At 38.4% G+C, this 25,383-nt stretch overlaps 1 protein-coding gene across 2 annotated transcripts in view; it reads right to left on the bottom strand.

Moving 5' to 3' along the window:
- The window catches only part of LOC129902063 (ALBINO3-like protein 2, chloroplastic), a 55,094-nt gene that overhangs the window by 14,005 nt on the left and 15,706 nt on the right, over positions 1-25,383 (bottom strand). Inside the window, exons 5-6 of one of the 2 annotated variants that reach the window (XM_055977089.1) lie at positions 12,362-12,463; positions 7,956-8,015 (exon numbers count right to left, since the gene is read on the bottom strand). In XM_055977089.1, the coding sequence (XP_055833064.1) occupies positions 7,956-8,015; positions 12,362-12,463 (162 nt within the window). The remainder of the gene's footprint in view (positions 1-7,955; positions 8,016-12,361; positions 12,464-25,383) is intronic. The other variant, XM_055977090.1, reaches the window with a different exon arrangement.

Here is a 25,383-nt window from a genome sequence, read left to right as displayed (position 1 = left end):
TGCGGGTCATTAGGTAGACAGGGGTCCTCATTACGTGCAATCGAGTTTAGCTTATAGTTGGTATGTTGTGTTCTTCCTAGAGATGCTGAGTCTAGAGTCTTCTTTTGCTTTATGTAGCTGACAGGAGATGCTGAGTCTGGAGTCTTCTTTTGCTTTGTGTAGCTGACAGGTATGTCGGGGCCTTATCTCGACTGGTATTAGCAATTTTTCATTTTAGCAACTTGCAGACGTTTGTCGATAGGTCTTGTAGTAAATTGTGGCCTTGCTGGTCGTGTTGTTAGTTGTGGTTTTCAAACTGTGGCCTGAACGGCCTTGTATTGTACTTTTGTGATATTCCAAGTTTCTCCATTGTGTTTCTTTCAATTTGGCATGGCCTTGTTGCCTGTATATGTCATTTAATTTGAATTCAATCGGTTTGCTCAATCACGTAAGGCATCAGGTTCCGATCGCGCGTCCCCAAATTTGGAGTGTGAAAAAAGGACTATTTTTTTATATATATGGTCATGATCGGACATGCATGGTCAACAAACTCAACTAAGGCACTGGATGGCAGTCACGCCTCCCCAGATTTAAGTGTGAAAGGACTATTTATGTATACATATGGTCACAATCGAACTTGCATGGTCAACAAACCCAACTGCAAGTGGTTAGTTCTGCCACTGCTAGTTTGCATGCATATCAATGTCCATAGTGATAGAGAGAATGAAAAACATATATTTTTCAAAGGGGTTCACTAATAATAAAAGAAACAGCATTGAAATATCAAGAAGAAAAAAAAACTACATTTGATAATTTTCTTGATAGAAGTTTTCTTCCCATGTAGTTGGCTTTCTCCGCCTTCTAATAATACTCCCTTCGTTTCAATTTATTTGTCCTATTAATCTTGTGGTGTAAAATTAAAGATATGTCAAATGTACCAAAATGCCATTTAATCTTGTGGTCTTAACATGTCATGTAGAAAGTTGAAACTAAAGAGTTGTTAAAAAAGAAAAGAGGCATTCTTTTTTTAACGGACTAAAAAGCAAAGAGGGGACAAACAAATTGAAACAATGGAAATCGTGGCCCGTGAAAAATCTTATAATTTTACTTTGATTATTGATTTCTTCTTTTCCAAACTCTTAACATCAATTAATCTTTATTAGAGGTGGATTCAAACTTTAAATTTGATGGGTTCAACCTTAGGTTTTTAACACTGAACTCCTTGCAATTATTAACTTATGAATTCGAAATTAACTTTTTGTTGAAATTCAGGTGAGCTTTTACCTACATACCTTTATTTGAATTCTCTTTGTTTCCTTTTTCTTATTTTTAGTCAAAAAGTGCAACTTCAACTTTTAAATACATCCAAATTTGGATTTATATAATCCAAATCCGTGATTATGATTAGACAAACTCAAATGGAACTCATTTTTTTTTAATGAAGTGTTTTATAAATCACAAAGGCATCAAGGAGATGCATAGTTACAAAACAGGAGGAGATATCAGGTCATAAAAGGATAACAAAAACCTAACATAAGTCTAAAGAGCTGATAAATCCAAAGGTCTATTGCAACACTAAAGAGCTAATAAAATCCAAAAAAGAATCTGGGTTATATACGGGTAAGATTTACCCAACTAAAAAGAGAAGTCAGGCATCTGGCCTTGAGATTAGGACTGGCAGTTGCAATACCATCAAAACATCTTTGGTTTCTTTCCAAACATAAGCACCACAATATACAAGCAGGAACCATAGACCAGATTCTTCTGATGGTCTTCCCAACTTTCCAAGAACTCCAACAGATAAAAAGTTCCCCAACAGTGCAAGGCATAGGCCATTGCAGACCAAAAAAAGAGAGGAATATATTCCACACATCTGTAGCGACAGGACAGTGTAAGAATAGATGGCTAAAGGACTCAGAGGTGCAATGGCACATGTAACATCAATTGGCTAGAAGAAATTCCCTTTTCATGAGGTTGTCCAGAGTTAAACAAGCTCCTTTTAAGGTGATCCAGCAGAAACAGGAAACTTTTGGTGGTAATTTAGTTTTCCAGAGAACTTTCAATGACATTGGTCAATCAGATCCTTATTTGAGCTCAGAAGCAGGTAACTTTCTTTGTGTAAGAACCATCATTGTTACTGTCCCACCTAAGTCTGTCACTTCTATGAGTGAGAACTGGACAGCTCTGCAAACTCCCAATCAATGCTATCATGTCCTCAATTTCCTAGTCATTTAGGTGTCTTCTTAGATGCATATTCCATGAGTTGTCCTCCCAGTTCTGAGCAATGGTTGATGTGGATTAGTAGTTATAAGGAACAGCCTGGGGAAGGAATCTTTAACAGTAGTAGAGCCAAGCCATTGGTCTTTCCAGAATAGAAGATGAGCCCCATTTCCCACTTGGAAGTAAGAGTTGAGAAAGAGCTCATCCCACAATCTCCTAATATCTTTCCACAATGCAGACCCATAAGGAGCTAAGTGTCATGGACTTAGACTTCAACTAAGACCTCCGTGCAGCACTTGACAACTTACTCACGAATCTTTCATAATCTTGCAAGCTCAAGTAAGCCTTTAAGACTAGATCACTAAGGGAACGCTAGATTGCAAGAAAGACAAGATAGCTTTTATGAAGAAGGCTTTGAATTACTTGGAAAAATGCTTGATTTCTAAATGGTTTGTTACAAATGAATGCCCCCTCAATTTATACTACTCCTAAGGGGCTTAAGTGTAAATAAAAATTGTTATACAAGTCCTTCCATATTTACAAAGAAGTCCCTACTCTAGAATTCTCTACACACTCTAGAGAATTCTAGAGAACTCTATGTCTTCCAAGACTTCTCTGCCATATTCTACAAGAATCTAGAGTCTTCTATAAACCTCTCCAAGACTCTAGGTTCTTCCTTCTTCTTCAAGGGGTCATAACATAAGACTGGGCTGGAGCACCAATGGCTACTGCTGCAATATTTAGCTTGGATAATATCCTTCCAAAGACCAGCATCATCTTGATTAAACCTCCAATGCCATTTCATTCACATACATTTGTTGTGTACCGCTAAATCTTTTATACCAAAACCACCAAGATGCTTCGGAAGAGTTACTTTGGCCCACTTGACAAGATGAAATTTGTGAGTTGACCTCCTTCAAGTTGATATTGAACCTTTGTTGATATTCGGAACAAAGACATGTACTAAGTTGGAATACTATCAAGAACACTATTGATGAGTGTTACTCTACCACCAAGAGAAAGGTATTATTGTTGCCAAGAGGCCAATCTTTTCTCAAACTTTTCAACGACCACATTCCAAATCACTACAAATCTGTGACAAGCACCTAGGGGAAGTCCTAGATAGGTAGTGCGAAAAGTGCCACTGCAACAATACATAATGCCGGCCAGAATCTACAGATCTAAGACCATATTGACGGGTAGATAATGCTTTTCGACATGCTAATGTGGAGCCCAAATAAGGCTTCAAAGATCATAAGGGTGAGGTTGAGATACCTCACTTGAGGCTCTTCAGCATCACAGAAAATAAGAGTGTCATCAACAAAGAGAAGATGAGAAACAGGGACCATAAAACCAGGGTTGTTACTTGTTACCCAGTTCAAAACCACTATCCCATTGCAATTGACATGCTACTAAGACCCTCCATGGAAGAATGAAGAGAAAGGGATATAGAGGGTCACCTTGCCTTATCTCTCTCAAAAGGGAAAAGAATCCTATGGGGCTTTTGTTGACTATAACGGAATATTTAATCTTGCAGGGCTTCTGTTAACCATAACAGAATATTTAATATTTCATCAATTTGATCCATTTTTCACCAAACGACATTTGCCTTAGGATAGAAGTGAGATATTGCCAGTCGAGCTTGTCAAAAGCCTACTCTATATCCAGCTTCAATAAGAGACCAGAGACACCACTTTTTTTGCCTCCAATCCAATACTTCATTTGCTACAAGGGCTGCATCAGTGATTTCTTTGCCTCTTATCGAAGCATTCTGATAACTTGAGACCAATCTCCCAATTATTTTTTTCAATTTTCAGTTAGCACCTTTGCCACCAACTTGTAGACACTACCAATAAGATTGATAGGTCTAAAGTCTTTAAGTTCTATAGCACTATTCTTTTTAGGGATAAGGGAAATAAAAGAAGCATTGAATGATTTAACCATATGGCAAGTGTTGTGAAAATGACGAGATGGCCATAAGGTCCTGTTTAATAGTTTTTTCCCAGCATTTCTGATGGAAGGCCATTGTGAAGCCATCTGGTCTGGGGCTCTTGTCAGGGGCACAGGAGTTGAGAGCACTCAACACATCCTCTTCTTCAAAAGGTTGTTCAAGAGCTACCCTATCATCTTGGTTTAGACAACCCAAGCCTTAAAAGGTTACTATAGGCCTCCATGCTGCATCATCTGTATGAGTTAGGAGCCCTTTGGAAGCATTTAGTATTTATGTCCCCTTCTTTCAACCACAGACACCTTGATTTCTGTCTCCAACTTGTTCTCTCAGCCTTAGCTAACCATTGGATCTCCATTTTTAATTACAACAAATTTATTCTTTTCGGCTCGAGTCTGTCCCCTCCCATCAATGGCCTATTCAAGAATTAAATCTCTTCCAAAGCTTTGTTAGTCCTAGTAGAAACTTTGTTGAAAACCTCCCTGTTCCATGTAACCAAATCCCTCTTCAAGGATTTCAACTTTTGAGAGAGGATGAGATTCGGAGAAGAATTAACCACATAGCTTTGCCACCACTGTATACCCAAGCTAGTAAATCCTTCCAATTGGCACCACATATTCTCAAATTTAAAATAAGAAGGTTTATTTGACCAGTCACCACTCTCTAAAGAGATGGGTCATCATCCAAGATAACCTTGGGGAGAGCCAATTGTTTCATAAAGCCAAAGGCATCATTCCAGTCTAAAGAGATCAAGAATCTATCAATTCCAGAGGCTTGTAGTGAGTTTTCCCCCTAGTCCAAGTATAGAAGACCCCTGCAATGGTAATCAACTAAGTCCATGTCTTGAAAAAAGTCATAGAAGCATTTCATGACCCTCGATCTTCTCAGACAATTGAATCTTTTACTTTCAAATCTACAGACATTGAAATCTCCTTCGATGACCCAACTTTCTTTCCAAGGACCCCTTACACTGGCTAATCAGTGTTATCGAAAGCGAAAAGCGTACAAAAGCTCTAAAAGGTTCGATGGGGATTTAAGCGCAAAGTGCAAATAAAGCATGGGGTGTATTGGTGAAAGGCGCAAATGGAGAAAACATACAACTATATATATGTTTAGTCCAAGATTAAAAATTATAAGCATAAATAACAAATATATGGACAAGGAAATTGATTGTTTTTACAATAAAGTGAAATATCAATGGTTTAGCGTCGCCTCATCAGGACATGCTCATTCACAAGGAAAAGTATCAAAGTCTTGATGACGACACTAAAGAGCACATTAAGCGAGGCAAAGTGCTCAACGTGTTTTCAGTCTCATTTAAGGGCTTAAGCGCACTTTAAGAGAACCTTTGATAACATTGCGGCTAATACATTCCAGAAATCATCCCTTTCCCATGTAGTGTGTGGCCCATAGACACCAGTAAAGCATCTGTTTGAACATCTTCCATCATAGCCGACATAGCGTGTTGCCCCTGATGTGCAAAAAGATTACAAAAGACCTTCAGAGTTGGGAGGAACCAGGTATGCAGGCTAAACACAAAAGTAGATGGCAAATTGTCCCTGCAAGCATTTGGTAGACAATATGGAAGGAAAGAAACTCTAGATGTTTTGAGAATATAGAAAATAATATGCCGAAGATCAAGTTGAATTGTCTTTTGAGACTGTGTTTTTGGTGTAATTAGTTATACTCAAATGATACTATCTCTATATTGATTTTAGACTCAATTTAGACATAAAATAGTAGGATTTTGGAGTACATTTGTAAATATGGTTTCAGTACAACCCATGTACTGTTATTTTGGTGTAATTAGTTATACTCAAATGATACCATCACTATATTGATGTTTTAGACTCAATTTAGACATAGGATAGAAGGATTTTGGAGTACATTTGTAAATATGGTTTCAATACAACCCATGTACTGTTATTTTGTTTAGATGAAACATATACAAAATTACCAATCTCAAAATATATATATAAACTCAAGGTTGAAGTGATTAATATGGCCAATTAATTAAAATTTGAAATTCAAATGTTTGATTGAAGTTAAATTTTTAAGGAATTGCTGAAATTACATCATGAGATATTTAATATGCGTTGTTGCGATTAACATGTCAAGGTAAATTGATTTTGTGGCTAATTAAAGAAATTTGGGTTTTTTTATGTCAAATCTCCCAAGAGATCTTTACTTTTACATGCAACAGATCTAAGAGTAAAACATATAAGATCTTTGCATGGTCATTTTCTTCTATTTAAATTGTAAAAAGGTATGTTGATGTTGATGTTGTTGTTGTTGTATGTTGATTCATCTCCTCTAATGTCCCATTAGTATATAGTATACATTTTAAAATATAATGCTTATTGTGATTTTTATGTTATCATTACTCTACTTCTATGTAGATAATGGTATTTGTGCAGTTTACTTCAAAGAATCGTACCCTTTGCTTCTCATCTCTCACTTAAAGCCTCAAGTTTCTCTTTGCTTTTGCAAAAATTGCTTTAATCTTTAAAATTTATCATCAATCATATTGAAGCCTTAATAATTCACAAAAAAAAATATTAAACTGTTTGTAACCATTATCTCAATAAAAAATGTAGTTTCTAGGTAATGATCTCAAACAATTTAATATTTTTTTGTTAATTATCTAGAAACTATTGATATTTATTTTATTGTGCAACTTTCAGTACCAATTTGTTTGTGGCCATAGTGCTTATTAAAAAGTCTTCCCTATATTTCTTTCTTTTCTCTTTCACACTATTTTTAATTTTGTCTTCAGGGGAATGTTGGATACTTGCAAATTACTTCAAAAATCAACAAAAACCTTGCACTAAAGATGGAAAGTAAAGTGACTAAATCGGGTCTATAAAATGGTGCAAACTGATTAAAGAACACAGGGATAATAATGTGGAAACTCGAACTCCAAATCAGTGTTATCAAAGGCAAAAAGCGCAAAAAAGCTCTAAGGTCTGTTCAGGCAAGCACAAATAAAGAGTGGGCTTTAATGCAAAAAGACGCAAATGGAGAAAAAGTAGAGATGTGTATGTGTAGTCCAAGACTAATAATTATAAGCATGAATAACAAATATATGGACAAAGAAATTGAACAAAAATATATGATAAAGTGAAATATCAATTGTTTAGTGTCACCTCTTCACAATTACACTTATCAGAAATGTAATTTATAATAATTTTATATAATATCTAAAGCAGAAGAAATGGTGGAGAGATATTCCAGTTTGTATTTGGTGGACCATTCCGAAGGAAGGAATAGCAGATGCTTTGAAGTTGAGAGTAATTCAATCCCACAAGTTGAGATATATTGTATTTTGAACTTGTATTTTGGGTGTCAAGAATTTTGTATGGAGGAGGCCGACTCCATACCAGACTTCCTGGAAGCCTTGTGAAATATATAGGCCTTTTACTTTCTGTTCTAGAGTGGCCAGCACTTCTTTATGCTGATGAATAATACATTAACATTATCAAAAAATAATTTTATATCTCTAGATACTTGAATTATATTTCAAAGGATTGAAAAATCAATATCCGAATGCACTTCAAAAATTCCATGATTTGATATTTGTATTCCGAAAGTAGGCATTCTTTATGGAAAAGAGGATAGAATCTTTTATATTTTCTCATTCGCCGGATAACTCTGGCAATAAGATAATCGATAAGTTAAAGATGTACCTCTACAAATGGAGTTTGAATAGAGATTGGTTCAGTCCCTTTATTACACAGCAAAATGACGAAAATTACTTCTAGATCAAAGTATGAGGATATATCACATAAATTTCTGACAGATTACTGACCTTAGCTATTGAACCCACGGCTCCACTTATGTTTCCAACTGAAAAATTCTGAAAGGATACCTGCAGTAACAGAGAGAGATCATCTCTATCAAAAAGCATGGAGAAAAAATACCTTGAATATCACTTGCATAAGAAACTAAACCAAGCTCACTATATACTCAAATACATTCTGTGGCATTCTCAAAATAATCAATTTCGAGAAAGTGTTTCCGGAAACTTGTCCCCCCCCCCCCTTATATTCCCTTCCCATTTAGAAGACAAAAGTTTGTAAAAGTAGTTTGGTGCATAAGGGCAGGGGAAATTTTAGGAAAAAACTTCTTTTAAATGTAACCCCTAGATGTTTACTGAAAAAAAAGTGTAACCCCTTGATGTTTTTCGTTCCTATTTATTTACATTTTTATTACGAGTAGATAACACTATTTGGTGTAGCTAGCATCAAATCATGTTTTTTCAAATTTCAAAAACACACGAGTTACTTTCCAATTAAGTGGAGTCTCCTATTTGAATCTCATCACTAATAAATTAACCAACTACTTGTAATCTTCTTCCCACTTTCCTCATCTATTTCTTTCCCTTTCATCTTTTGGGTGATGATCTTTCTTCCTCATTCCCAGCCCCTTTTATTGGTGATTCCTTCTCTTTCCCTTCACATTTGACGTCACACTATCAGAACCTTTATCCATCTCATCCTCCGAAAACACACTGTTATTTCCCCGGTCAACCTTCTCTATTCTTTATAACCCACCACCACAAGAAATACAGGCACTATCAGATAAATCTTCTCCATTGTACTATTGCATCCTCTTTTGCGTGAAAGCTTTTCGGCTTGGGCAGTTGACTGGAATGAAAATTAAATTATGCCTTTAGATGGACCCTGTTCAAGTCTTATCTCATACCCTGAAAATATAGCTTACTTGAACTAGATTTTGCAACTGTGACCATAAACGATGGCTTCTTGAACCAATTGTGAAGGCCGTGTGTGGTAGAGAACATTCTCCTTCTTCTTTTCCAAATAGTGATGGTGTCCAAGCAACTTGCACATACCTCGACTATTCCACAGAGTACTTACTACCTCCCACCAACACTGATGCCGGGTCACTCTTTTCTTTTTCGAAGGAACACCGGGTAACTATGGCAACCAAGAATCAGGCAGATGGGAAGCTAGTGTTAGAACATTTTTAAATAGGAACATGATCAATGATGATTCAAATAGTCAAACCCAACTTGTTAGGACCCGAGACATAATAATTGTTATTGTTGTATTTTATTTGGAAAAATGCAACAAATTCATTGCGGAGCCAAAGAAGTTTTCTGCCAAATGAAAATTAGAATTTCTTCACTGGAAGAAAAATATAAGAATACTCTCTAGTCTCTACCACATAGCCTTTACAATTGGTTCAAGAATCCACCTTTTTCAGTAACAAATGCAAAAGCTAGTTCAGCTAAACTATCTTGTCGGGTACTCAAAGTTAATTAAATAGATTCGAAATAAGTCCATCCAAAGCAAACATAAGAAAACACACCAGCCACTTCCTGATCTGATTTTATCTGCTCCAACTAGTCATTTTAGAGTGAAAATCTAAGAGTAATTAGTAATATCCTGAAGACAGTACTGAAACTGAAATCTTTCTTGAACTGACAAAGAACCTGAAGAATTACTAAACCAGGGTGTATATGACCGTACACTGTGCAGGTTTCAGCATCAGACCTAAACCAACCCAGCACCACAAACATAGAATTTACACCCTCCCTGTACTCGCACAAAATCCAAAGGGTACCAATGATGCCTAAGTTGGGTCGGCTTCTTTTTCTTTCTGTAGTACCTTTTTGTGGGTGAAACTTCCAGGACCCCATTTTTTGAAGATGCTTTCTGGGGGAAAAGGAGAAACAGGGCAAGAGACTTTTTTTAAATTATAAAAAAGAAGAAGCAGAAAGCACAATATAATAAGGAGATGCAAGAATGTACGACGAATGGAGGTGGAGTACAATGGTTCCATTGTACAAGAACAAAGGTGATATCCAAAACTGTAATAATTACAAGGGGTATCAAATTGTTAAGCCACACTATGAAGGATCGGGAAAGAGTGGTGGAGATGAGAGTGAGGAAATGGGTGTCTATTTTTGAGAATCAATTTGGATTCATGCCAGGACGTTCAACTACTGAAGCCATCCACCTTATGCGGAGATTGATGGAGAAGATAGGGAAAGGAAGATGAATCTTCATATGGTGTTCATTGACGACAAAGTCCTGAGGGATGTTCTCTAAAAGTGTTTGGAGGCTAAAGGTGTGTCGATGGTGTATATTAGGGTGATAGAGGACATGTACGATGGATGTAAGACTCGGGTTAGAACAGTGAGAGGAGACTCAGAGCACTTCCCAGTGGAGATGGGGCTACATCAGGGATCAGTTCTTAGTCCTTTCCTATTCGCCTTAATGATGAATGAATTGACGTGATCTATTCATGAGGAAGTTCCTTGGTGTATGTTATTTGCAGACGACATAGCATTGGTTGATGAAACAAAGGACAAAGTTAATGCTAGGTTGGAGGTTTGGAGATAGACTCTAGAGTCCAAAGGGCTCAGGTTGAGCAAGACCAAAACAGAGTATTTGGAATTCGGTGGTGTGGTAGATGAAGCAGACACTGAAGTGAGGCTTGCCACACAACCTATTCTCAAGAGAGAAAGTTTTAAGTATCTTGGGTCCGTACTCCAGGATAGTGGGGACATCGACAATGATGTCACACCTCACATTGGGGTGGCATGGATGAAATGGAGGCTTGAGTCTGGAGTCTTGTGCAATAAGAAGGTACCATCCAAACTTAACGGAAAGTTTTACAGAGTGATTGTTAGACTGTGTAGTGTTGGCCAGTCAAGAACTCTCATATTCAGAAGATGCATGTTCCGAGAAGAGGATGTTGAGATGGATGAGTGATCATACTAGAAGCGACAAGATTAGGAATGAGGTTATTCGGGAGAAGGTAGGAGTGGCCCCTGTGACGGACAAGATGAGAGAAGTGAGGCTGAGATGGTTTGAACATATGCAAAGGAGGTGCTTGGTGCCCCAGTGAAGAGGTGCCTCGTGCGAGAGGCTGGTTGTAGGGGGCAATTGGAGGGGTAGAGGTAGGCTGAAGAAGTATTGGGGAAAGGTGATTAGACATGATTTGGTGCAGCTCCATATTACTGAGGACATGACCCTAGATAGGAAGGAGTGGAGAACGCGTATTAGGGTAGAAGGTTAGTAGGGGTAAAAGATTAGTGGAGGATTGGAGTATTTTGTTGTGTATCGTGTTTCTATTATCACAATATTTTGTTGTTATTGTTGTTTCTTTATTGTAGACTTTACATTTGTCTTTCTTATAAATTGCTATGTTGTCTTCATTGTTTCCTCTGCCTCTTCTTCTTTTACTTGGGTTTGAGGCACTTGAGCCGAGGGTCTTTCGGAAACAACCTCTCTACCTCCTCGAGGTAGTGGTAAGATCTGCGTACACTTTACCCTCTCCAGACCCCACTTAGTGGGATTTCACTGGGTATGTTGTTGTTGTTGTTGTTGAGGCAATTCCACACGTATTCTTTACTTCCTAACTCATCTGGCTAACTGCTGAACTCAAGTCCTCTAGACAGTTTACGTCTTTGCTCATTAATCATCGAAACCAAGATGAAGTCTTCCCTTTTCTAACATTCTACACCACATTTGGGAAGACCAAATTTTACGGAGAAGATCTTATAAGTTGACTGAATACAGATGGCAGGAAGATCCACCTAGAAGTCAAATTTTCGGTTCTAAGGAGTTTTGAGCACCAGAGGGAGTGTGAGATAACAAAACTCAATGTTTGGCGGCATCATTGTTTGGGAGAAGGGTTTCAAGTGTTCAAAACCATGCAAGAATATATTATTATTCTTTGCAACAATATATCAAAAAGCCCAAAACGATGAAGGGGCAAGGAAAAAATATCAACCATATACTAGCTTTGGAGAAAAAACATATTAAGAAACAAAATTGGTGCCGGTATGCAGATATCTCATACCTATATAACTGAAACATTTTTTCCCTTTTCCTACTTGCTTCAGGCCCCTGCCCCAAACATTAAAATGTATCCAAGACCCACCAACCATTTCAGGGTGGGCACCAAGAGAACATGTCTGAACATAAAGTGATGGTTAACCAGCATGAAATTGATCATGTTGGTGATCAAATACCTAAACATAACTAATATTGGATAACAGCCACCCTCAAAACAGAAAAGGAAAAAGAAATTATATATGAAAATGTATCTAGTACCAAGGCCAAGAACAAGGCACAGGTCTCTTAATTCCCTAATGAAAGTCTGTCACCACTTACCAGTTACCACAAAGAAAGACAAGGAAACAGAAAGGCAGTAAATCTCAGTTTGATAAAAGCAAGATACCTGTATGTTTATATAATGCAATCCAGCAATCAGGAAAGGAAAGACTGGCCCTAAAACACCACTAGGGAACTCGGTCAAGTTCTGGAACCAAAGAGTGCCCCCCTACAGTGAAATGAATTGGAAATAAGTATAATCAAGTGGACAGAGTATTTGAACTCAAAAGAGTTTCAAAGCTTTAAAATTTATAATATAGATACAGGAATTAGACTACTACTCCCTTTGTCCCAATTTAAGTAGCCTTTTGCTTTTTACGCTGTCCCAAAAAGAATGTCACATTTCTATAATTAGAAAAAATCAAAATTTAAAATTTCCCTTTTATCTTCAATTAAATGGAGACTTGCTTCTGAAGTCTTGTGTGATAATAAGGTACCACTCAAACTTAAAGGGAAGTTTTACAGAGTGGTGGTTAGACTGTCTGTTGTGGATGCGGGGAAGTCAAATTAATTAAATATTTAATTTTAATTAATTAATTATATTTTAATAGATTTCTTTATTATTCCAGAATAGATTTAGGTCAAACTCATCGGTGGCCCCTTAAAGTTGGCACCAACTTTCACTTAGACACTTCAACCGGGCGATGTTCATTTTAGACACCTCATGTAGGGGCCCGCTGTGTCATTTTGACACTTTTTGCTGACATGGCAAAGTGAGTATGATACACTCAATAATAACGCGTGAAAGGCTTTATTTAGCCATTTTTTATTTTATTTTCTCTTATTCTTCTCCATTTCTCAAGGCACCACCTTCCACCATTTTTCCAAGCTTAAACTCCCTCAATGGAGGTCGAATTTTTTATTCAAATCCGTTTTCAAGCCATTTTTTTCTTCTTCATTGTATTGCTTTTCTAAATCTACCATCACCTCCCTCCAACCTTTTTCGCCGGAAAAATGAATACCAACACCCATATTTCATATTTCTTCTCTCTTTATTTCTTCCTCTCACTCTTTTCTTCCCACAAAACAACACTAAAAGAAAGAAAAGGAATAGCTATGAAAAGTAAAAGAAAAGAAGAAATTTTTAAAAAAGCACAAAAGAGATTTCATTTTGATTTTCTTGACTTTTGATGTGATTGGAGTCATCGGCTTCTTGCTTTTCAACTTCCTTTTCCTATGTTTCGCAGTGATGTATCGCACTTGCATGAACTAGAAATCAACAATCAACACTAAACAAGTAGATAACAGAAAATTCCAATAAACACAGAACAAACACTAAAATCTTTTAAGCACCTAGAACTAGAAAAAATAGAAATCAACACTGATCAAGTAAATAACACAAAGATACAATAAAATATAGGAGATGCTACGAGCATTTTCAGCACCACCCAAGACCAATCATATGAACTCAAGGTCACATTTTTGTTAACCCCTTTATTTAATCTTTCATTTTCCAGTTCGCCGGAAAAAATGAATATCAATACTCATATTTTATATTTTTTCTTTCTTTCTCTCCCTCCCGCCTCCCCCTCTCTTTCTCTCTAAACAACATCAAAATAGAAAGAAAAAAAAAGCTCTGAAACAACTTTAAAAAGAAGATTAAGAAAAAAATAAAGAAAATTGTTGGGTGTAGTGGAGAAGATAATTACCATTGGGGCGGGGGGGGGGGGGGGTTGCAATTGATTTTTTTAGAATAATATTTTTATTTTATTTACTAAGTGAATTTTAAAATAATTTTTAACTTAAAATAACACATGTAATCATTTAATTGGTTTTTGCCACGTCATAAACGAGTGTATTACACTCTCATTCAGTTTTTTGCTTATTGTCAAAAAAGTGTCAAAATGACACAGCGTGCCCCTACATGAGGTGTCTAAAATGAACATCGCCTGGTTAAAGTGTCTAAGTGAAAGTTGGTGCTAACTTTAAGGGGCCACCGATGGGTTTGGCCTAGATTTTATGTTTCATAGCTTCATAAGGATTAGGTTAAACTATAGTTATTAGTTTGGAATAGGATTTAGGTTTCCTAGTTTCATAAAAATTAGACTTTCTATTGATGTAATAAGACTCGTATTTAAAGGGTTTTTTGATGAATAAATCAAAAAGTCATAAAAAAAACAAGAGATTAGAGTTCTCTCTTCCATTGAACTTTAAGGTTTCAATCTCCCTTTAACTAGCTGAAGAGATCGGAGTTCTCTCTACCATTTAACTCTAAAGTTTCAGCCTCCCTTTAACGAACTGAACTTATCTATCGCTCTGTAAATCGATCCTCCCCTAAAGATTCATAACAATTTGGTATCATAGCCTGACATAATGGGCGATGAGATCAATTCCAGGTTCCAGGAATAACGTGCAATTATAGAAACACTAATGGACTCTAAACAAAAAAAAATGGACTCTAAACTTGTAGCGATGGAACATCTCGACGGAAAAACTGTCCAAGTCATTCAACAACAATTTTCTACTTAGGAATTGGTTCTACAAAACCAGTAGCCCATGGAACAGAGTCGAGTAGTGCCCCGACGACAAGCAGATCAACAAATCCTGCTACTAGAGGCAATATACTGCATATTCAACCAACCGATCAAAAGCATCCAACAAGTGGTAATTCCTATTCAACAGTACCAAGGTATGTAAGGATGGATTTTCCTACTTATGATGGAACCAACGAGCCCATTAATTTGGGCGCATCATTGAGAACAATTTTTTGAAAGATTTGGACCTCATGAAAGTAGCAATCTAATGGGTGAATTAGTCATGCTTCAGCAAACTAATCGAGTTAAAATTTATCAATGTCAACTTCCAGATAAATTGGTTAGGACTGAAATTGGATAATTAAGTTAATACTCCTCCAGATTTTCTGGATGATTGCCTTGAAATTTGAGCTTGAGAACAAGCTCTTTCAACGTGAGGGGAGTAATGTTGTGGATGCGGGGAAGTCAAATTAATTAAGTATTTAATTATAATTAGTTAATTATATTTTAATAGCTTTCTTTATTATTCTAGAATAGAATTTATGTTTCATAGCTTCTTACGGATTATGTTAAGCTATTTATTAGTTTGGAATAGGATTTAGGTTTCCTACTTTCATAAGAATAAGACTCCTATTTAAAAGGGGTTTTGATGAATAAATCAAAAAGTCATATATTTCAACAAAAAAACAAGAGATTAGAGTTCTATTCTTTTTAGGGGAGGATCGATTCACAAGGCGATAGTTAAGTTCAGCTCGTTAAAGGGACGCTAAAACCTTAGAGTTCAATGGAAGAGAGAACTCCAATCTCTTCAGCTCGTTAAAGGGAGACAGAAACCTTAGAGTTCAATAGAAGAGAACACTCTAATCTCTTTTTTTGTTGTTACTTTTTGATTTATTCATCAAAAACCCCTTTAAATAGGAATTATTTTTTTTTGAGAATGGTAAAGTTGTATTCATCAGAAATGAGGGTATGCTAGCAACCAAACAAAAATTACAAAGCAATTAGTCAAAATTACAAAGAGCCTAGGAAATCTACTAACTGATCTACTTCCTCTAAACCCTCTTCTTTACACCAAAAATACAGAGTATTAATGCAGTTTTCTTTTACTTTCTGCATTGGGTTAGTAATATTCTATAAACATCTATTGCTTCTTTCCCTCCAAATTGACCACCTTATGCAAGATGGAACTAGATTCCACCATTTTTTCTGTGTTTTACTCCCCCCTCTTCTCATCCAGCAGCTTAGTAGGTCTGCAGTATGCCCAGACATCACCCAAGGATCTTGGATAAGGCTTTGAAACATATAGCATATGTGGGCAGTCACTCTACAGTGAAGGAACAAATGATTGTTTGTTTCCTCCTTTTCATTGCAAAAGAAGCACCTAGAAACAATCTAAAATCCTCTCTTTTTCAGTGTCTCTTGAGTCAGGCATGCTCTTCTGCATACCGACCATGTGAAACACTTTAGCTTGGTTGGAATGCTGGACTTCCAGACTTGTTTCCAAGGTCCAAAAATGCCCCCCCCCCCCCGGATGTGTTGCCAGGTCTCTTTTGTACATTCTTCCAACAGAAAAATCCATATCCCTATCATGTTTACATCTGATTGCATCAGGATTAGTGTTGAGTACTGGGAAATCTTCCAACCTTTGCAGTAGGTTGGCCACTCTATCCACCCCCAGTCATTCAAGACTCTCCTAAAGGTTATATTCCATCCTTGCGGAGACCAAATTTCAGCAATAGATGTTGAAGAGTTGTCACAAAAAGAGTACAAATTTGCAAAGTCCTACATGAGGAAGTTCTGTCCTATCCACTTGTCTTTCCAAAAAAGGATCTTAATCCCCTTACCCACCTTGTAGCATATGTTCTCAGCTAGTTTTGGCCACAAATTTCTGATAGACCTCCAAACTCAGACCCCATAGGTGCTGGTCACAATGTTGGAGGTCCATGGATCAGTTTGTCCATACTTGCTAATGATAACATCCTTCCACAGAGCCTGCCCCTCTTTACCAAAACCTCCATAGCCATTTTGACAGTAAGTACCTATTTTGCAGACGTAGGTTCTTAATGCCAAGTCCTCCTGATTTCTACTTAGTTGAGCAGTTTTCCATTTGACCAAGTGAATGCCTTTCCTTTCCTTGTTTCCCAGCCAAAGAAAATTTCTCCTTAGTTTATCTAATCTGTCTTCCACTTTGTCAGGCAAGGGAAATAGAGACATAACATAAGTAGGTAGAGCATCTAGGATAGAATTTAGTGTTTTTATCACCTTTTTTAAGCCATTGTATTCTAGATCTTTGTCTCCAAGCTATTTCCTCTTGTTTAGCAACCTCCTAAAATTCCATACCTAGATGCACCTTTTGGAGTAGTTCATCCTCTGAGAGTAATCTCAGCTCCTGAGTCTTCTCCAGCTTTGCTACCTGGTGGAGGATTTCCTTCTTTCTATGTTTCCAGTCATTTCTATGTGTCCGTCTCCATTCTTTAAACTTTTGTTTCAGCATCCTTAGTTTAGTAGCTAAGATAAAAGAACATGTGCCTTTTATATTGAAAGACATCAACCATTCCTTAATCTTGTCAGCAAAACCACCCACCCTCAGCTACCATTGTTCGAATTTGAAATAGGACTTATTCGAATTCAATTCCCCACAATAAGCATGATGGGGTTATGATCAGAACTTATTCTGGGCAACAAATTCTGTTTGATCCGAGTGAAGGACTCAACTCATTGAGATGAATACAAAAATCTATCAATTCGGGAAGCTGAGTTGTGACCATCTCCTCTTCTCCAAGTGAAAGAACCCCCCAAAAGAGAGGGATCAATGAATTCCATCTCATTTATCCATTCTGTGAACTCATACATGGCTCCTGTTATTATGTGCCCTTCTGATCTTTCGTTTGGGTACCTTGTGACATTGTAGTCACCACAAGATACCCATGGCCAAAAAAAGCTCCCAGGCACGACTTCCAAAAAGAAGTTCTAATCTTTCCAGACCACCCTCCCTTCCCCCGAAGGATCACCGGATTTCCTCTCTCCTCCCTCCTTCTCCTTCCCCACCGAGATGGAGGAGACCATTTATTTTGCAGTTGGATTCAAGTCTTTTGACATCACTCGGTCAGGAGACTGGTATGAATGGACTGAAAGAAGTAGAAACGCCATCACTAGAACATCTTTCACCAAGAAGATAATGGAATGGATTGTCCAGACTCTCTTTGAAGCTTCTAAGGAAAAAGGGAATGTAGTCAAAAGGTGGAAGAAGGAAACGCTGTCGTAAACCTTTTGTGCTAGGAACTTCAACAAATGCGGTAGATACATCAGTCTCATTAATGTAAGGGGCGGGAGGAGGTCAGTCATCATCATCCCTGAACTGACTTTCAACTCTGGTTGGGCGTTCATTGCTGAGAAATTGAGAAATTTCATTGCCAACCAAAAGAGGGAGACCAGTAGAGACATCTACAGATTAACAGACAACAAACTTCCTTTCGCTGAAGCAGTCAGGAACAGTAAATGGTGCAACAGGGTAGAAAATAATTTAGAGGACTTTCAAGTATTAAAAAGGGGAATGTCATCTGCATTAATGACCTCTAGCCCTCCCGAAATGAGATATTAAAGAGGAGTTTGGTTGGCACTATCGAAGATGGGTCAAATCTCCCACAGACACTGTCAATAATACAGAGATGGGCCAACAACCTATGGAAACAGGCGAATCGTCTAAACATATACGAAATGGGAAGGTGTCTTTTTCTCTTCGAGTTTACCTCTAGGCTTACCGCGAAGCAAGTTCTTTCTGGTGAATGGATGTTGAACAAAAAGTCACTCAAGCTTCAATGGTGGAACCCGTCGTCGAGCACTTTCGATTCAGCAGACAAACCAAGCTCCACTTGGATTAGGATCGTGGGTCTCCCTCTTCACTTATGGGCCCAGAAAACCTTCAAGGCCATTGGAGACCATTGTGGTGGATGGATTGAAATAGAGGAAGAGACGTCCCTTCAGAACCATCTCAAATGGGCGAGAATCAAAATCCAAGGAGATGGAAGCAAGGTCCCGAAGGAGATCTCCATCGAAAATGGAGGAATCATCTTCTCCATGCAAATCTGCACTGAGCTTCCAGCAATGACAACCATCGGAGATCTAAGGATTTTGAATCCCATTACCCAGCAATCATTGAATTTTTACCCAGTGGATAAAAGGGTTGGTAGTCTGCCACCTGCAAAGCCAGTGATAGCACATGTCAATGCTGAGCATGGGACAATGACAACACATGTCAATTCTGAGTCACATGGGACAGTGATAGCACATGCCAATGCTGAGTCATATGGAACAGCTTCCAGAGAAAATTTAAATCCTCTAGGCCAGGTTAAATTTAATTTTGGAGGCCCAATTAAATCATGCCCAAAACTTATTTCTGAAACCCTGAGCCCAGCTACAACTCAATTTCAGATGAAGAGCACTCCGGAATCTCTTAACGCACTGGAGAACATTCGAGCTCTGGCCTCGAAATTCCTAGAATCCTACATGGCTTTGAAAGCTTGTGTTGTAGACCCAGACAACATAGAGAGACCAGTTGAAGCAACATCGAAAGGAACCTCGAAAATGCAACTGAGATTGCCCCTCAGCCAGGCGAAGAGACTGAGATTGATAACCAATCCAAAGAAATAGTAGAGGGGACAACCATGCTCTCATCTATCCCAGATGAGTGCAACTTGCAACTGCAGCAAGTTCACGATGTCGAACCTGTTACCACACAATCTCCGGCATCCCTAGAGGAAACTGAGACAGAGGCTTCAAACCGGGTAAATTCTCACATTCTTGAACTAAGCAATACTTATGGAGTAGCTTTCGAAGAGGAAACGCTAGCCTTACTCATGAAGCTAGATAGAAGGAAACACTGCCAGAGAAGAAAGAGCGGGAGAAGATAATCATCACCCCAAAAAGTACGGGAATTGGCAAGAATGAATTGAAGAACTTGCAATCCAGCCTCAATGAAGAAGTAGAAGGGGTCAGAAGTAGGCGGAAACTCTTAGTCTCACTTGCAAATGAATGTCAACCTAATTTAATGGAATGTGAGGGGACTCAACAAGATAGAAAAAAAGGAATCTTGTTAAGAGTTTATTGCAAAAATGGAAGGCAGATGTCTACTGCCTTCAAGAAACAAAGTTAAACAGAGAAGTTGAAGAAGCAGCCAAACAACTATGGCCTTTGTAGATGGATGAAATGTGATTTTATCAAAACTGTGGGAAGCAGTGGGGGGATCCTACTAATGTGGGACAGCAGAGTTTGGTCTGGGATAATGGTGGAAACAGGGAAACACTCGTATCACGTATGGATTTGTCCATCCTGAAAACTTTTTTACCTGGTACCTCACTGGAGCCCAGTGTTACCGAAGGCGAAAAGCGCAAAAAAGTTCTAAGGTCCATTGGAGCTTTAAGCGCAGAGCGCAAATAAAATGTGGGCTTTAATGAAAAAAGGCGCAAAGGGAGAAAAAGATACAAATATATATGTTTAGTCCAAGACCAATAATTATAAACATGTATGACAAATATATGACCAAAGAAATTGAAAAAAAGTATGATAAAGTGAAATATCAATTATTTAGTGTCACTTCTTCAAAAGAGGTTCATTGGTAAGGAAAAGTTTGTCTTAGAACCTTGATGACCACACTGAAGCGCACATAAAGTGAGGCAAAGTGCTAAACACATTTTGAGCCTCGTTTCAGGGCTTAAGCACGCTTAAAGCGTGCCTTTGACAACACTGCTAGAGGCTATGCTCCACATACTAGAAGTGAAAAATTATTATGCTAGGAGGAAATTGCAGCTTGCAGAGAGCTTTGTGAAGGTCCTTGGGTAACTTGTGGAGATTTCAACACAATCAGATTTATGTTAGAAAGAAAAGGGTGCTTCAGAATCACTAATGTGATGTCTGACTTCTCTAGATGGATCGAGGACAAGGAAATTCATGACCCTGATCTAATTGGGGGTAATTTTACCTGCTTTAGAGGCATCAACCATCCTAGTGCAGCTAGACTAGACAGGTTCCTCTTCTCCTCCAAATGGGAAGAAACTTTAAAAAACATTAGACAAAGGATTCTGCCTAGAGCCCCTTCAGACCACAACCCCATCATGCTAGAATGTGGAAACTGGAGAGAAGTATATCAAATTTCAAGTTCGAAAATTGGTGGCTCAAGGTGGAGGGTTTCAGTGAGTTGGTAAATAATTGGTGGAATGAATTTGTGGTGGAGGGATGCCCTGACTTCAGGTTCAATAGCAAGTTAAAAATGCTGAAACTGAAACTCAAAGAGTGGAGCAAAACTACTTTTGGAGAATTAACCGACAAGAAGAACAATTTACTAGAAGAATAGGCTATCATTGACTTAATTCAAGAAAGCAGAAACCTGACTGAAGATGAAACAATGACTAGAGCTGCAACAATAGTTGAGCTAAAGATCTGGCTGGACATGAGGAATCCAGATAGAGACACAAATCAAGAGTACTATGGCTAAAACAAGGTGACAACAACACAAAATTCTTCCAAAGAATGGCAACAGCACACAGGAGATTCAACACCATTGATAGATTGATAGTGAATGGTGAAGAGACTCAGAAACCTACAGTAATAAAAGAAGCCATGATAGATTTTTACAAAAATCTATACTCAGAACCTGAACCTTGGAGGCTTACTTTCAATTTACAAGGTTGTCCCAGAATCACAAATGAAGAGAATGAATGGCTCCAAAGACCCTTCTCAGAATCAGAAGTACTGTATATCATCAAGAGTTGTGATGGGGAAAAATCCCCTGGGCCTGATGGTTTCACCATGAGTTTTTTCAAAGTTTGCTGGGACACAGTAAAGGCAGATTTGATGCAGGCCATCCACAACTTCCACCGGAAGGAATTGTTTGAGAAGGCTATGATGCCAACTTCATAGCCTTAATTCCAAAGAAGGCAGATGCAAAATAGTTGAAAGACTTCAGACCTGTAAGCTTAATAGGAGGGACTTACAAGCTCATCTCAAAACTTTTAACTGCAAGACTGAAGTCTGTCGTAGGCAAGCAGGTGGACGAGCATCAGATGGCTTTTTTGAAGGGGAGACAAATAATGGACGCATCACTTATGGCAAATGAACTGGTAGATTCAAGAGTGAAACAAAAAATACCTGGAATCCTATGCAAGTTGGATATTGAAAAGGCTTTTGATCATGTCAACTGGATCTACCTTCTTAGGATCCTTGAAGATATGGGCTTTGGCAAAAAATGGCTAAACTGGATTAAATTTTGCATATCCAGTGTCAGTTTCCCCCTATTGTTAAATGGTGACACTTTAGGTTTCTTTCAATCACAGAGGGGTCTAAGATAGGGTGACCCCCTCTCACCCTTCCTGTTCTTACTAGCTATGTAGGGTCTAAATCATATGCTCAGAAAAGCAAACGAAAATGGCTGGCTGAGAGGTTTTGGAGCTCATATAAGTAGAGCAAATGGCATGAAAATTTCCCGCCTACTGTATGCCGATGACTCGCTTATATCATGTGAAGCAGAGGTGTCACAAATCAGACACCACAGGGCTATTCTAACCATTTTTGAAGGCATCTCAGGACTCCATATAAACTGGCACAAGAGCTTCCTCTACCCAGTCAATGAAGTCCTGAATATGCAGTTGTTGGCCATGGATTTAGATTGCAAGGTTGCTTTCCTACCCACCAATTTTCTGGGAATGCCAAGCAAAAAATAAGGAACTTGAAGTATGGAGCACAGTATCAGAGAGATGTAACAAGAGGCTATCAAGATGGAAGAGTCTATTTATCCTGAGGAGGAAGACTGACACTCATAAAATCTGTCATGGATGCTCTTTCCACCTACATGATGAGTTTGTTTCCCATCCCAAAAAGCATTGAAAAGAAATCAACCAAATGAGAAGGAGATTCCTATGGCAGGGGAATAAAGGGAATAGAGGCTACAATCTAGTAAAGTGGGATGCCCTTACCCTCAACATAAAACAAGGAGGTTTAGGCATCAAGAAGCTCAACCTCCACAACAGTTGTCTTCTGCAAAAGTGGTTGTGGAAATTTGGCATAGAAGACATGACCTTATGGAAGAGACTCATCACAGAGAAATATGGACTCCTGAACCAATGGACAACTGAAGAAGTGGAAGTTACTTTTGGATGCAGTATATGGAAAACAGTTAAAAGACTCTGGCCCCAGTTCAATACCAACATTTCCTTTAATGTGGGAAATGGTATGAAGATCCAGTTTTGGAATGAGCATTGGATAGGTGATGAAAGCTTAAAGACCACCTTCCCAGACCTCTACTACCACAGTATCCAGAGAAATGACATTGTTGCCCAGATATGGAGTCCACAAGGCTGGAATTTCATATTTAGAAGAGCTTTAAATGACTGGGAAATAGACAGAATAGATAGTCTTCTACAGACTTTGAACCTTTTTCCAGGTATCTCCGTAAATCCAAACAAACCTCTATGGAAGCTGCACAGTAGTATTCTCTATCAAATCATGCTACTGGAACAACAACATCAGGTTCTCTTCCACTAGAATTTGGCCTTGGAAACTAATCCGGAAAAATAAATCCCCCTGAAGGTGTCCTGTTTAATGTGGCTGGTGATTAGGAGATCTTCACAGAGAAGAGGTTTGCAGATTTGCTCAAGGTGTTTTCTTTGTGACAAGGAGGCAGAGGTAAACAACCACCTCTTCCTACACTGCATAACAGTTGTAAATCTGTGGAACATGTTCTTATGTATGCTTGGAGTAAGTTGGACAATGCCTAAGAACACTTTTGATTTGCTGAGGAGCTGGGAGACAATTGGAAGAAGAAATTTTGAGGAAGACTGATGGAAACTAATTCCAGCCTGTATTTGGTGGACCGTACGGAAGGAAAGAAATGCAAGGTTGTTTTGAAGGCAAAATCTACAGCATCCAGAGGATCAGAATGAACTGCATTAGTCTTCTTTTTTTTTGGTGTAAACAAGATATGGTGGGGGATATAGATTTTTAGTTGACTTCATAGGAAAACTGTAAAACCTTGGACCTGACTGGTTGTTTCTTTTTTGCTATGCCCAGTGAAGGTTGCATCTAACCATCTCGTCATTTTTTGGATGATGTTTTCATGTGAATACAAAGTTACCTTTATCAAAAAAGATACCCACGGCCTACTGCATACCTCCTTGATGTTGCTCAATCTTGCCACAACTCTCTTATAGTCACAGTACCACAGGAAGCATACACTGCACTAAGGAACCAAGTAAGAACCTGGTTGATGCCTTCAAATTTTATTGTTAGACTCTGGTTGGCAGTTGCGACGACTTCCCCTCTCCCGTATCTCTTATCCCACATTACAACTATCCCCTACTTCTGCCCATTGCATTCAGATGAGACTCCCCAATCCACCTATTCTGCCACAACTGTCTAAAGACATGTGTTTCTTCTTCTTCAGTTTGGTCTCTACAAACACATATATATCTTCCCCCCATTGTTGTAGTACTCTCATTACTAAACTCCTCTTACATTCACTATTTACCCCCCTCACATTCCAGCTGAAAACTTTCAATTTCATTGATAGTTGGCTGATGTTATCCTCCCACTACTCTCCTTGGTTCACCTTCTTTAAATTTCACATGAAATTCCAGGTTTCTAATCTCTTTTGAGATGGGTCTCTTACCACTGGTAGATGAAGTAGGTGCTACCTTTTGTTTTAGTTCATCCCTTTTTTGATCAATTCTTAAAAAAAGATCAAAGGCCACCTTATCGCAGCCTTCAAAGGCAGCCCCAAACAATTGACTAAGTTTTAGGACATTTGACTGGACAGAAAGAGAAGCTTTATCTTCAATTTCTTGCTCCGCGAGGGAGTCATTAATTTGGAGAGGTAATGGTTCTTCAAAGTTCGTCAATTGCCCAGCTCCTTCATCCCCTCGAGTCCCCACCTCCCTGTCAGAATTAATAAAACTTTCCCCTCCCCCAGATTCTTCAATAATGGCCACGAGTCTGTTGACCTCTATGGCGGACAAGATGAGGGAAGTGAGGCTGAGATGATTTGGACATGTGCAAAGGAGGTGCATTGACGCCCCAGTGAGTAGGTGCGAGAGGTTGGTTATATGGGGTACCTGGAGGGGTAGAGGTAGGCCGAAGAAATATTAGAGAGAGGTGATTAAACAAGATTTGGATCCTCCAGACCTCAACTGGAGCGTGAACACTTATAAATGGGGGCTCAACATCGGTGAACAACAAATTGAGATGAGTCTGGCCCTGATACCATGTAAAGATATGGCACCTTGGGCCTAACTCAACCCCAAGTGTCATATCTTTATATGGTATCAAAGTCAGGCCCATCCCAATTTGTTGTTCATCGAAGTTGGGCCCCTATTTATAAGTGTTCACGCTTCAGTTGAGGTCTGGACGTGAAGGGGAGTGTTAAGAAGTCCCATATTGGTAGATGGATGGAAAATTGATCTCTTTATATGGACTTGAACAAAACTTCCCTCATGAGCTAGCTTTTGGGGTTGAGTTAGGCCCAAATGTCATATCTTTAGACTTCCATTGGATGCAAAATTCAAAGACTACGAGATTTGGAATAATAAATTTGGAAGAACTGAAAAGAGGTCAACCTCCTGACAACTTC

This window comes from Solanum dulcamara, chromosome 9 (assembly GCF_947179165.1).
Source record: "Solanum dulcamara chromosome 9, daSolDulc1.2, whole genome shotgun sequence".
NCBI classification, from domain to species: Eukaryota; Viridiplantae; Streptophyta; class Magnoliopsida; order Solanales; family Solanaceae; genus Solanum; species Solanum dulcamara.
The sequence above is the reverse complement of the archived record's forward strand: the minus strand, read 5'-3'. Positions and strand labels throughout refer to the sequence as shown.